Source organism: Furipterus horrens, unplaced genomic scaffold (assembly GCF_987537825.1).
Source record: "Furipterus horrens unplaced genomic scaffold, mFurHor1.1.pri manual_scaffold_13, whole genome shotgun sequence".
NCBI classification, from domain to species: domain Eukaryota; kingdom Metazoa; phylum Chordata; class Mammalia; order Chiroptera; family Furipteridae; genus Furipterus; species Furipterus horrens.
The window spans coordinates 33,343,268-33,357,611 of NW_028327183.1; the positions used below are offsets into that span (position 1 = coordinate 33,343,268).

The 14,344-nt window shown below is 46.2% G+C and overlaps 1 protein-coding gene across 1 annotated transcript in view; it reads left to right on the forward strand.

Moving 5' to 3' along the window:
* The window catches only part of TDRD12 (tudor domain containing 12), a 75,794-nt gene that overhangs the window by 56,520 nt on the left and 4,930 nt on the right, over positions 1-14,344 (forward strand). The window contains exons 23-33 of the mRNA XM_090259064.1: positions 1,291-1,478; positions 2,215-2,425; positions 4,038-4,130; positions 6,222-6,394; positions 7,743-7,913; positions 11,985-12,094; positions 13,080-13,140; positions 13,231-13,344; positions 13,433-13,586; positions 13,671-13,737; positions 14,167-14,277. Of these exons, the coding sequence (XP_090115190.1) occupies positions 1,291-1,478; positions 2,215-2,425; positions 4,038-4,130; positions 6,222-6,394; positions 7,743-7,913; positions 11,985-12,094; positions 13,080-13,140; positions 13,231-13,344; positions 13,433-13,586; positions 13,671-13,737; positions 14,167-14,264 (1,440 nt within the window). The 3' untranslated portion in view covers positions 14,265-14,277. The remainder of the gene's footprint in view (positions 1-1,290; positions 1,479-2,214; positions 2,426-4,037; positions 4,131-6,221; positions 6,395-7,742; positions 7,914-11,984; positions 12,095-13,079; positions 13,141-13,230; positions 13,345-13,432; positions 13,587-13,670; positions 13,738-14,166; positions 14,278-14,344) is intronic.

Here is a 14,344-nt window from a genome sequence, read left to right on the forward strand (position 1 = left end):
TTGTCTCCTGTACACACCCTGACGGGTGCAACCTAGGTACATGCCCCAACCAGGAACTGAACCCACGGACTTTTGGTGTACAGGCCAGTGCTCCAACCAAGTGAGCTACCCAGCCAGGGTGCACTGACAATTTATTAAGGTAGCTTTCTCCATGGTGCTGGAGAATGACTGGCTCAGGAACCATGACTGACACGTTACCTGTCCTCTTCTACTGACATTAGAGTGGGAATGGTCCGCAGCAGACAGGTGAGTATGAAAGATGTGCTATGAGAGGAGGAAATGCAGTGAAATACGAGGGGCATGCTGGTGTAAGTGTGCCAGGGACCAGGGCCCTTGGAAATCATAGGCAGGGAGGGACTCTCCAAGGAGGGGTCAGCTGCACTGAAGCCCAGATAAGAAGGATCCAACCATGAGGAGATCGGGAAGGAACACTCCAGGTGGAGGAACCAGCAAGGACAACGGCCCTGCGGTAGGAGTTAATGTGGAGCGTCTGTGGAACAGCTCACCGTCTGTGGAATAGCTCACTGTCCGTGGGAGCGGGCGAAGGGCAAGCAGTGCGGTTGGAGGTGGCCGTGGAGAAGGGCCGCAGGCTGTCAGTGTGGCGAGACCTGACACTGTCTTTGGTCACACGGGGTGACCTTGCTCCTGTCTTGCCTGACTGCCTCCCAGTCAGCACCACCCTCTCCGCTGTCCCACCCACTCCCCAGCTCTCACTCCTGCCTCCTGCTCTGGGCAGCCAGGGCTCCTGTCCTCAGACCCACTGTTGGCTCCCTCTGTCTGGAGTGCCTTCTCCACCCACTTGCTAACACAAACGCACGCCAGTGCTCCCCACACACGGGACCCGGCGTACACGTGCCTGCGAAGGCTTGTCCTCTTGAGCACACACTGGCTGGGCCGTATCCGTCCGCTTGCAGGTGGCTGGGGGCCCTGTGGGTACCTCATACACAGTAAGTGGGCTCTTACTAAATACCTGTTATTACACCAACAAAAATCAAAAGCAGATGCTATTTTAAGAAGATTTTTATAAAGTGCAGTTAAAAAGTAGACAAAGGAACACGACTAATAATGCAGTTTTAAAATAATAAAATTTACCCAGAAAAACTTCTATTAAAACTCTCATTTATGGGTATGGTACTGTTTTTATTTTGTTTCATTTGTTTTTTGGACAGTTTCTTAGTTTATTTTTTAAACCCCTATTCATGTGCTTTGGGCTCTTAGGTCAGGTGCTGATTTTTGAGGCAGGTCTCGGGTTTAGCTTGATGTTATTTTCTGGATCTGTTTATGTTTCAGATAATACCCTTTTACATTTTGAATGCAACAAATTACTTTGGTCGTATAGTTGATAAACATGTGGATCTTTATGCAACTCTTAATGCTGAAATGAAGGAGTATTTTGAGGATTCCAGTAATAAAACAACCGTTGAAAAGGTGGAGAAATTTGGATTATATGGATTAGCAGAAAAAACACTTTTTTACAGGTAGAATGTCTGTTATTTCATCTTGAAAAGTTGTGAGGCACGAGGTAACTTTAACTGCTTTTGAGCCATTTTCATCTCTGTCCGTGGAGCCCACTGTTCCTGTGCTAGGCCTGCTGCTGGGAGGGTGGTAGCAGGGCCGTGTCCCCCAGACCTGGCACAGGTCTGCACCTGGGACTCGTCCAACCCCAACTCCTGAGCACAGAGCCTGGATGACAGTACAGCATTTACAGCCCAGCAGTTATGAAGCCATCACTACTGCGTGCACATACATCTTTAACTCACTTTAATTTTCACAGATGATGTTGCATTACTTCCATTTTACATAAGCACACAGAGCCGTGGCAAGGCTGTGTGATTTGTCTAAGGTCAGCTCAATAGATGGCGCGGGTTCCAACCCAGGCAGTCCGACTGGCACGCCTGTTTGCACCGTCACCTCTCCGGTGCCACACCCGGCTCTGCTCGTGTAGCCTAGATTGAGAATTTTGAACATTTTAATCTGCTACGTTAATTTTTAAGGGATTGTCAAATAAAGGCATTTACTCTATTTATACTTAGATGTACTTTAAGTAAACCATTGCTAAGTGCTCTTGACAGCTCTGGTTCTTTTATTTCTAGTATGGAGTAAAACTATGCAGTTAGGGGTCTTATTATAATAGCATTTAATGGGTAAGTTGAGGCAAAGACTATTTCCATTTTAGAATCTCTGTGTTAAATTGATGCCATTATTGTTCTCCAGAGTACAAGTTTTGGAAATGAGCCAGAAAGAAGACCCCTGGGCCCTGGATAAAATCCTTGTGAAGTTTATCGATGAAGGCAGGACTGGACTCGTCGTAAGAGGTCAACTGTTGCATCTCCCAGACAGTTTCCACACGCTGCCCCCTGAAGCAGTGGAGTTTATTGTTTGTAGAGTGAAACCCGCTGACAATGAAATTGAATGGAATCCAAAGGTGAGTTATTTTGGCTTTTTTTAGTTTGTTGACTTTTAGACAATATTTAACCCAGAATATACACAGAATTGTGGTTTATTTGAACTTAAAAGTACTGGGTGTGGGTAGAATGCTCCGTTCCTGAGCAGTGAAAGCCCAGTGTCCGTGGACCCCTGCAGGTGTAGGTGTCCTCACAGCCGCCCTGCATACACCTGGCTCTGGGCCAGGCGCCCTTGTTCGCAGGCGTGAGTCGCCATCACTATCGTCAGCACTCACAGACTTAGAACTGGTGTCAGATACATGCCGTGATAAACTAAGTTGGCAGTCAGCTTAGGGAGAAGAAGCAGGGTAAGAACCTACAAGACGGATATCCCTGTCTAAGGGGGACATGGGTGATGGCCACTTTCTGCAGAGGCCAGGTAATTCCACTGGGGTTGGGATAAGGAGAGTCTGGAAAAGCTCCCAAAGGAAGGGACATTTGCTCTAGGCCCTTTGGGACAGGTAACTAGGATGTCACCAAGTGGACCAGGTGAGGCACTTAGGGAAGAGAAAACAACATGGGCCAAGGCAGGGAGCACAGAAAAGAGGTCTGTGTGGGATCACACGGCTGTCCAGTGCGTGCTGGAGAGGCCCAATGCCACCCAGGGAGAGGCCCATTTCTCAAGGGAAGGCCACACTTTGTATAATCTGATTAGTAGGATATGAAACAAGCTTTTGTAGTTGGCAGAGTAAAAACAGTTTGGGTTATGCTCAAGGTTGAACATTATCCTGGAAATACATAGGTGAACGTTTCCACAATAAACCCAGTGTAGTGAGTTTAGTAAAAATAGCCTTTATTAAATAGCAATCTTTTTTCTTCATGGAAAATATTTACCGAGTGTCCAGTGTGTGCTGGTGCCACATGTGTTCTGGGGATGCAGCCATTAGCAAGAAAGTCATGGTCCTTGCCCTCAGGAAACGTTTGGTCTGTCAAGGTGATCAACGACAAGTATTTCTGCAAGAGGAGCCTCTGTAGAAATGGGGAGAAGTTCTCCTGTGTGTTCTTTCCAATTCACTTACAAAGTTCAAGGGAGAGGGAAACAATCCAGTCACGATGAGCCAGCTCCCTTCCGTTCAGCTTTACTAGAGTTAAGAAGTGCCTGAAAGAGCGCTCAGGTGGGTCTCACCTGCCGCAGCCCTGCTGGGAGGAAAACAGCCATGTGTTCAAGAAGGGGACAGGAAACAGTTCCAGCGTCCCTTGTGCAGAGCAGCTCTGTCCCTGTGCCCCCCTCCCCTGGGCGGCACTTGTGCTTCACTCTCATTGAGCTTCCAAGGAAAGGAACATCATGTCTCAAAGACAGGCCAACAGTCAACCAGGAGACGGGAAGGGGACACACATGTCCCTGGTGGGAAGCGCTCAGTATTAGGAGTCCAAAGACAAGGACCCGTTCCTGGGACTCAGCTTTCGCATCTGTCCTTACTAAGCTCCACTGTTAGTTACCCTTGTCAACATAAGAGGCTAATAACCTACCTCGTGGGGTGGCATGAGGCTCCAGTGAACTGCATGGAAGAGTTTTTTGCAAAACTACGTAGCATGTACAGTATAAAGTATTTTCTTAAAGTTTCAGAGCAGTTACTTCCATGTGTTTTTCAGGTTACTAGGTACATTCATCAAAAAATTATGGGAAAATTGCATGATGCAAAAGTGGTACTGGCTTTAGGAAATACTGTTTGGATTGATCCAATGGTAAGTATATAGTTTTCTTAAAAAGAAATTTGTGTTTGGGCCTCTAAAATAATCCAGAATATCCTAACCTCTTGCTTGAATAACTTTTGCCTCACATAAATGGAGGCTTATTTAGGGTTCTGGGTTTTTTTGGTTTTTTTTTTTTCTTCATGTTATTGGGTCATAAATTTGTGGGTTTTTAAGAGACCTTTTTTCATTGTAACCTAGTGCTAACAGACATGTGTGTGTACTCACACACTCACACATACAGCCAAGACAGAAGCTCCATGGAACTGTCCTCACTGTGTGCGACAGTCTCTAATGTTTACAGTTCTGTTCTCTTTCAAGTGTTGACTGTGCACCATTAAATCGGTTTCGCAGGTCTCTGTCCACACGGTGGGCAGCCTGTGCTCAGGGATGGCCCTGCAGCAGCACAGCCATCCATCTAGTTGTAAATGAGCTTCATGTCCCAGCACCTGATTGGTAATGTTGAGAGTTCCAGTCCCTGGGCCTTCAAAAATAGGTTTTGTTAGCCCTGACTGGTGTGGCTCAGTTGGAGAGTCATCCCCTAACCAAAAGGTTATGAGTTTGACTCCCTTTCAGGGCACATACCTACATTGCAGGTTCGATCCCCGATCTGGGCATGTACAATCTCCAGTCCGGATGTGTATGATCCCTGGTCAGGGTGCATATGGGAGGCAACCAGTCGCTGCTGCTTTCTCACATTGATGTTTCTCTCCCTTCCTCTCTCTCTAGTACAATGGAAAAAAAAAAAAAGTCCTCAGGTGAGGATTTAAAAAATAGGTTTTATTATGTTCAAAGTTTCTGTCTCATTCAGTCACCAGAAATAGATGAGTACCTAGTGTGTGCTAGGTAGGACCTGTATGGGAACTTGGATTCCATTTGTGAACAGACTTCCATCCTGCGGAGCTGACCTGGGGGAGGGTCAGCTGTGAGACAGGACATGCAATAAGGGGTCACGATGCAGCCCCTTGATGCTGGCACCATCTCCTCTGCACCTGGGCCCAGGAACTCTGCTTTCCAATTACGATTACTAATAAGATTTAGAGGACTCCAGTTTGTAAAAACTTCTGCTGGAAATTATTTTTGTAAGATTGGAAATGTCTTAAAACTTTAAAAGGAGTTTGGGATGGGTATGAGATTTAAGAGTAAGAGGAGAAATGATTTTTAAAAGAGAAGGTAGAGATTACTAGTTGATGCTGTAATAATCAATATTGTGGTTCTTATTTATTGGAGAAAATGGAAACTTTATTAAGCAGCAACTTTTAAAACTATAGCTAAGAGAATGAAGCAAAAAGAAAAGAAAAAAACCCCACCCCCTAGCAAACGTGTGTCCACAGGTGCAAAGTGTAGCAGTGCCCTCGGCACGCTGGAGGGTTACAGACCCGGGCCTGCTGCCCTCTGCACCCAGGCCAGTTCAGTCCCCAGTGTGAGTGCAGAAAGGCTCTTCCCAGATGGGAACGCCTTCCCAGGGTTCTCTCAGGACAGTGCCTCAGGCAGGGCCAGCCTGGCCCACCCCCCATTCCAGGGAAGGGATTCCCAGTCCTGGGCACTCATCTCCCTTCAATAGGAATCAGACTGTTGCAGATTTTCATGTTGTACTTAATTTTATGTAAATAGAAATGGGTGAGAATGTTTCAGTTGCAGAAAAGACAAGTGGAGGAAACTGTCCAGAACACAGAATTTAGGGCTTTGGCCTTTCTGGGCACCCAGAGACTCCAAGTGTTAGTTAGGTTTTTCCTTGTTAAGAGAGATAAGAGTACTGGAGCAGACATCAGAAAAATCTAAGACTTGTGTGTGGTCACAGCATTACAGACTGGTCTTGTCTGGGGGTTCTATTCCAGGATTTGATCTTGGTCCCAACCCAGACCTGATCATATTTCTGCAATGTGGGCCTGGGCTCTGGGAGATTCTGATGGGATCTTGATTATGAACTGATCTGGGTATGAGTGGCAGGCCTGTGCACACTGTGGCAGGTGCCCAAGTGCATCAGAGCTGGATCAAGGGGCCATGCGAGCATGCTTGTAAAAATCATTTAAAGTTCAAAGTTTGATTCCTGCAAATGTTGTATTTTTTTTTCTTTGATTCAAGGTGCACATTACAAAACTTTCAAATTTGAAAACTTCTGTTATTGAGTACAATGTTAGAGCTGAAATTTTGTCAATGGGAATGGGCATTGATAATTCAGAACATATAGAACAACTGAAAAGACTATACGAAGGAGCTAAAATGCCAGCTGTTGAAGAAAGCCTGAGCCAGACACTGTAAGTGGATTTTTGTCTCCCTTTTGGAAGAGCTGTTTTGTGGAAATATAACCGAAAGTGTTAAAGACGTTTCTTTAAAGTAAATAGTTTAACCAGTGTCTGTGTTCCCATCACTCAGTTTCAATCGTTACCAAGATTGGGGAATCTTGCTTTATCCAGACCTTAGCCTTCCCCTGTGTATCTCTTACAGAAGGAATTCTTATTAGCTTTTTATTGACAATTAGCACACATACAGAAAAGTGCACACATCATAAGTGTAGTTTGGTGGATTCTCTGAGCCCAGAATTGAGCCCCAGATCAGACACAGGACACAACTCAGGGTGGCCCAGCCCTTCCAAGGGCAGCGCTCTCCTGACACCAACGGCTCTTCTGAATGGACTCGTCCAGTGTGCCTCTTCTGTATTTGGCTTCTTTGGCTCAGCGTTATCTGTAAAATCCTTCTGATTGTGCATTTAGCTGTTGACCATAAATTCCCATTGCTGCATCCCATTCCATTGTGTGAATATACTGTAATTTATCTGTCGGTTCTGATGTTGGTGGGAGAAATCCCCAGTGGCGGGCTACTTCAGGTGGCCCTTGAACCATTCTCCTGCAAGTGTTTTGGTGCACTTATGAGTGAATTTCTGATGGAATGCAACTGCTGAGTCATGATTAGAGCTACTGCCCACCCGCATTCCAGAGTGGTTGTTCCAGTTTCCTCTTCCAACTAGCAGTGAGAGAGAGTGACCGTCGCTCTGAGAAGGGCAGCAGCCACCCCTCGAGGGGAGGATGCCGCAGCAGGTATTGCCAAAGGACTCCAGTCACGAACTCCATTCTGCTTTCTGCCTGTTCATTTACCGTGAACAGTATTTGTCTTTTGTGACTGGCTTATCCCATTTGGCATAATGTTTTCAAGGGTCACCCACATTGGAGCATGTATCAGAATTTCAGTCCTTTTTGAGATTAAAAAATAGCCCACTGCATGGCTAGACCAGACTTTGTTGACTGATGTCTGTGGACGTTGGGCTCTGTGACTCGTGTGACTGGGAGCACTGGTACGCAGACGCCCGCTCACGTCCCCTGTGGCACACTGGGAAGTGGCGTTGCTGGACCCTGCGGTAATTCCGTGTTTGACTTTGGAACTGCTACCCTATTTTCCACACAGCTGCACTGTTTTACATTTCCACCAGCACTGCCCGAAAATGCCCGTTTTCTCCACATCATTGCCTAGACACCAGCCTGAGGTGAAGCTTCAGGTCTTCTCAGGGCTTTTCTGAGCAGGCATTGTGTTCCCTCGGCGTGTGTGGGGCTCTCCAGGCCTCTGCCCCGACCCCACAACGTACTGCTTTTGAATGTCCTCGCTTCCCAGTGAGTCTCACCCCAGCTTCTCTTCGGGGCCCTCGGTGGCCTGCTGTGCATCTTCACGCCTAGCCCCAGCCGTGGGCATCTGTGAGTGTCAGCTTTTCAAGCAGTGCCCACTGCTGTCCTTCCTGTGTTCCAAGATCTGTAACACAAACCAGCACGTGGTATCGTCCCTCAGGTACTCTCCCAGCTAGGTCAGAACAGCCTGCACCTTGGTTTGCAGATAGTCTGCTCTGCTCCATCTGATTTGAGGAGGGACCAGGAATCAAGCTGCTGCCTGCCCAAGACCCCCCAGGCCAAGGGGGCTGGGGCAAAGCCAGGTACAAACGTCATAGAACCTGCCCCAGTTCTGAAGCTGGCTTTCTTGATTGGGCATTCACTGGTTGCTGTAAACCTCTGACTGTTTTCCCGTGCTCCTACAAAGTTGGTTCAGACAGCTTCTGGTGGTTCTTCCAGTGTTTCTGTGGGGAAATGGCAGGAACCCAGAGCTTTCTAGTTTGCCATTTTGCTCGGCTCGGGTTTTGGTAGCAAGATGCTGAGATGTTTCTTCAATCCAACTTTGTTTCACTTGATCTAATTAACAGATACATACTTTTAATTAAAGTTGCCATTAGGTAAAGTGGAAGCTTTAAAATTTATTCAGTAAATATTTCTTAAGTGACTGCTGGAGATAGAGCAGTGAGCAGGGGCCATCTGACATGTTAATAGAGAGATGGGGTAGACAGTCACAAAAATACACAGTAGCTCAGGTGGTGACATGTGAAAGGAAGCAAATTAATGCAGAAAGGAAGGTAGGACAGCTTTGGGGCCAAGAGGGTGAGTAGTGACACACAGGGAGGCATGATGCAGGCAGGTGTCTGAGAGGAGACTGCAGATGGCTTGGTTCGAGGACCAGGAAGGCAGGTACAGTGACTGGAGTAGCAGACACAGAGGACTACAAGTAGGGAGCAGGGAATAGGGTCACTCACGGTCAGGTGCGGAGCGGGGGGGGGGGGGCAGGCTCGGGGTCAGATGCGGAGCGGGGAGGAGCCCTGAGGTCAGGTGCAGAGGGGAGAGCAGGCCTGGGATAGGAGCTTGGTGGCCCCTGTGATCTTAAAGGGGTTGGGCTCCCACTCTGAGGAGGTGGAATTGTGAGAGGGTTTTGAGTGGAGAAATAATCAAAAGATTCTTGGCTTCTGTGTTGAGAATAGACTGGGGTTGGGGACAGAGGCTGTGCTGTGTTGCAGGCAGGATGACAGAGGCCTGGACGATGGGGGTGGTTTTGTGGAGGTGGTAAGGAGTAGCTGGTTTCTGACTGTATTTGTAGTGGCGTGTGGCCCCGTGGAGTCTTGTCAGTGGTTCTTAGGTATCGAGAGCTGGGATGCTGGCCAAGGGTCCTGAAGGAGTGAGTGTAGAGGTCCCAGGACTGAGCCCCAGGCCTCTGGCATTGAGGGGTAAGGCAGTATGGCGAAGGTGCCACACACATCCTAGGCTCGGTTGGAAGCTGCTCTGTCCAGCAGAGGCTTCGTGACCATGGAAGAACAAACTTTTACCCAGGACACTTTATTATCTCTGGGGGAAGGAAGGTGACTGCCTCTCTAGTGGAGAACAGCAATTAGACCTTCTTCCCTCATGCCTTTTATTGAGGAGGGTACACATGAGAGATACAAGGTCAAGATCCATGAATCATCAATAGCTTGGAGACGTTAGGGTTACGACAATAACAGATTACATGTACGAGTACAGGGGGCACAGTGGCCAGTCTGTGTTATGGTTTATTAAACATCTTGGTGCCACACTGGCAGTACGTGCAAGGTTTCATACATTCCTATCTAAAGACTGTTTATATTATACTACAGATAAAGAAAGCAGAGCAACTTCTAAAGCATAATAAGTACTTTTCAAATCTAATTCCCATGGCAACCCTCTGAGTGGTTTTCAGTCACGTCTACACACAGTCTTACGTTGAGACTAAAAGGCACGGTCAGGATTGCTGGCGGTAGTCATGCTCGGGCCGGGGCTACAATTCCCTAAACCATGAGGAGCGGTTGCCCACAAGGCAGCTCTGGGGACACAGACAGGAACTTGGGAAGAGAGCAGCCTGCAGCAGAGAAGGAAGCCTGGGAGAGGGGTGTCCAGGGTGGCCAGAGGGCAAGCCCCGGGCTGTTCTGCACAGCTGCTGAGAGGCCAGGTGAGGTGCAGGCTGGGAGCCGACCAATGGATTCAGTGATGTGACAACTGGTGACCTTGGAAGAGTCCTAAGTAACTGCGGAAGTAGGGGGATTTAAAAAAAAAACCACAGTAAAGATTGAAATACTTTATAGTTCGAAGTTTTTAGGGTTTCTTATCTTAATGAAACTGGGTACCTGTGGGATTAGGATACGTGTTAGCATCTAGACACTTTCAGGAAACAAAAATTGCTTCCTACTTACTAGGGAGTCTTATAAAAATGAAGATGTCATTACAGCTTACAGATTTAATCAAAATCAGGATTGATCAGTTACCTGAAACATAGCTCTGGAGCCCCAGCACTGTGCAGGGCACTCTGCTGGGTGGAGGTGCACCCATGACTTCATGGCTGTGCTGGAGTGTCACACACCTGTGGCCATAGGTGCAGGCAGAGAGAGGTGCAGAGGACTGCAGAGGCACCGCTCCTGGAAGAAGACACTCCATTTGGGAGCTGGGTTGGGACACTGGCAGTAATCTGGGTCCGAAGTGAGGGGAAGGGCACCATTCTTACAGCAGGTTGGGAGAGAGGATACATTCTTGGACGCAGCAGGTCTGAAGGCCACGGGGCTAAGTGACTGACAGGCATAGGGGAGTATGGTTCTGTGACTCGGAGCACTGGTAACTGACAGGACTCTGTCCAGGAGCAGCTGGCCTGATGGACGAGTGGAGATCCTGGTGTAGGGAACCGCTCCTCGTGGTTTAGGGAATTGTAGCCCTGGCCTGAGCATGACTGCCACTGGCATCCCGGCTGTGCTTGTCTTTAAGTCTCAGCATAAGGCTGCGTGGGAGACATAACCGAAAGCCACTCAGAGGGTTTCCGTGGGAATTGGATTTAAAGAATGCTTATTATGCTTTAGAACTTACTCTGCTTTCTTTATCTGTAGTATAATATAAACAGTCTCTAGACAGGAATGTATGAAACCTTGCACCTACTGCCAGTGTGGCATCAAGATGTTTGATAGACCCTGACACAGACAGGTCACTGTACCCTCTGTACTAGTACACGTAATCTGTTACTGTCAACTGTAATCCTAACGCCTCCAACCTATTGATGATTCATGAATCTTGACCTTGTATCTCTCGTGTGTACCCTCCTCAATAAAAGACATGAGAGAAAAAGGTCTAATTGCTGGTCTCCACTAGAGAGGCAGCCACCTTCCTTCCCCAGGCATAATAGTGTCCTGGGTAAAAGTTTGTTCCGCCGTGGTCACGAAGCCTCTGCTGGACAGAGCAACTTCCAACTGAGCCTAGGGTGTGTGAGGCACCTCCGCCTCGTGTGTGTACACAGGTGTACCATGTTTGCATAGGTTTGCTCCTTTAGGCTTGACTTCTCAAAGGATGCACGGAAGATGAATTACATTGTTACGTATGAGGACGGAGTTTGCATGGCTGGGCTACAGGGGTGAGAGGGAGATTATCCACTGTGTAGACTTTTATTTATTAAACCACATGAATGTCATTACAAGCTCAAAAAACCAAAAGAGAAACACAATTTAAAATTTTTTGAAAAAGGAGGCGGTCAGTCCTCTAGGGAGCAAATCTCTGGTTATTAAAAACAATAAAACAAGGGGCAGAAAAATGAATTTAGTAGGTGTCCAGCCCATGTGTTTAAATATGCATGTGTGTGTGTTTGTGTTAGACAGAAAGTTACAGGTAACAGTACTTGCTTTTTTAGGCAAAGGCTTTCTAGAAGCAAACCCAAACTGGAAGGGGCAGTTTCCTGGAAGAGAAGCTGAGAGACCAGGGCCAGGAGGAAAGGAAGCGGCCTTTTCTTTCTTCCCTTTTGCCCTCTTTAAGTGGGTGTCAGTATATGTTATTCCCAAAGTTAAATGATTTGAAAGGGAACTTATGTTAGTAAATGAGCGAATGCATTTATCTGATAACATGCATCAATCCTCTGCTGCCCTGCCATCCTCTGTAAACTGTCCTGGGTCTGTGGGGCTGACTTGTGGTTCACTGCCTGCCAGTCTCTTCTGGCTGCAGTCCCTGCAGAGCCAGATGTGCCTGTCTCCTCAGAGGTAACCTCGCCCCTTCTCTGCAGGGTGCCTCCGTCAGCAGGAGCCGCTGCCCCTCTGCAGAGCACACAGCAAGAAGACCGGGGTTCAGAAAGACATGCGGACTCCGAGACAGACACGGAAAACCAGAAGCACGGTTGGTTACTTAAAAGATGGTCAACAATGTCATTAATTCATAGAAATTCTGTAATGAGGAGCCTTCCCACTTGTAGATAAATTATAGAGAAGGTGACCAGCTTCCTATTTTGACAGTTCAATTTGCAATGATTCACTTTTTTCTTTTTCATAACATTTTTCATTATTATTTGTGGTATAATGTTCATCCAGTAAAGTACACAGATCACTCATGTGATTTTTTACATATATATATGTCCATTAACCAGGTCAAGCTACTGAATATTTCCAGAACCCCGCAGTCTCCCGCAGGCACCTTCCCTGCCCATGAGCTCCCCCAGCAACCTGTTCTGACTTCTGCCTCCATCAGCTTGTTGAGTTGGAAGCACACTGTATCCCTTGTGGCTTCTTCACTCAACATTATGACTGCGAAATTCTTCTAGATTAGTGTGTAGCAGTGGTACTTTTTATTGCTGACTTTATGATATGACTGTTGGTAGATGTTGAGATTTTCAGTGTTTGATTATTGTTATTCAAGCTGCCGTGAATATTCTTACTCATGTTTTTGGATGTTTTCAGATTGAGAAGTTTAGTTGCATTGTTTTAGAAAATGTTATTAGTATTGTTCCTTGGGTAGCCTGCATCCTGTTCCAGAGCCAACTTTGGGGGGGGGGGGTCCTAGCAGGTGAGCACAGCAGAGGAGCCTAACGCTTGTGTCCTGCAGCCACCGCTGTAATGCGCATGTGTTCCAGAGAGTAACCTTAGCTTCCCAGTTGGTTAACTATAATAGGTGTCAAAACCTGTTTTTATTAGTTTTACTAAGTGATGTGCGTTTTAATTTTTTCTAATTATTCTTTGCAACTGTATAATTGGGTCACTATGAAATTTATACTCTTACAGAGTACTTCTCAACTAAAAGTTGCATAAAGTACCGTAAAGTACATATATGTGAGGACATTATGGAGTTCCATATAAATAACCTATAGAAAAACTTGACTTTTATACAGAAACTTCACCTGAAAACACTGGAGATGCTTCCCTTAACAAAACTACAGAGCCTCTGAAAAGGTACACCCACCCATTGCTGGAGAGTCTGCTTTCCCCCTCTCCCCAGTGAGTGAGGGATGGCAAGTATATAAGCCTCTTTCTTTCCCCCAGTTTCCACCCACAAATCAAGTGGTTCCAGAAAGACGATGTGGTGATACTAAAGATAAGACTAAGGGATGTAAAAGATTACAAATGTAAATATTTTAGAGATAGAGTCATTTTCAGGTAGGTTCATATAAATCTTATGAAGTAAAATAGAAATAATTTCTAACGTTAAAAAAAAAACTAACTTTATTTCTTTTTGTAAACCTAGCGCCTGGGTAGGAGAGAAATTTTACCTGGCTGATTTGGAGCTGCAGACCAGCATAATAAAAGATGATTGCAAATGCACAATTCAAAATGATGAGCCTATGATCACTCTTGCAAAAGAGAGAAGGGAATCTTGGAGTGGCTTACTCAAACAGAGGGTGAGTTGATATGAACTGTGGCCGGTCTTATCAACCCGAGTATGTTTTATTCTCTCACTTAATGTAAACTGTTATATTGAACAGAATCCTAATGTGGCTTTTGACTTTGATCACTGGGAAGACTGTGAAGAGGAGAGCCACTTCTCCAAGGGTATGTGGGGCACACCTGTCCCTGTGGCAGGTCCTGAGTGCTGTGGGGGGATGGAACCACTCAGCTGATGTCGGAAGGTGGCTGTGGTGGAAACGGGTCATTTGTGTAAGGTCCTTAGGAATGAGTTTTCTTCTTGTGGTTGGTCTTGGTGCTAAATGCCCTGGCTTGAGGAGGTGTCAGCTCTTCGTTATAAACATACCTTCTTATGACACTTTTACAGTTAATTTTCCTAGGAGAAACATTTATTTATAAGCAGACAAATTTTATCTGCTTGTTTCTTGCCAAAAATAATGAAAGCATAAAATGATTCGCAGAACAGAAGTAGAACCCAAGAGAGTTTTCCTACATTGACTAAAATAATGGGAGGGAAAAAGATTTGCTAGTTAGTCTGTAGTTAACATGTTTTTAAATAATATCTAACTCTTACAGTCATACATGCTAAAAACCTGTCCTGCAAAGTGGCAGAGGTGATTGAGGACAGCGACCAAACTTCAGAGTCTGATGGAAGTGAGAGTGAATCAGAATGAATCAAGTTCTGAGGTATGACTGGGACATGGTGAACAGAAATGGCTACTGCTGTGTGACCAAAAGTCAAGAAAACAAGCAG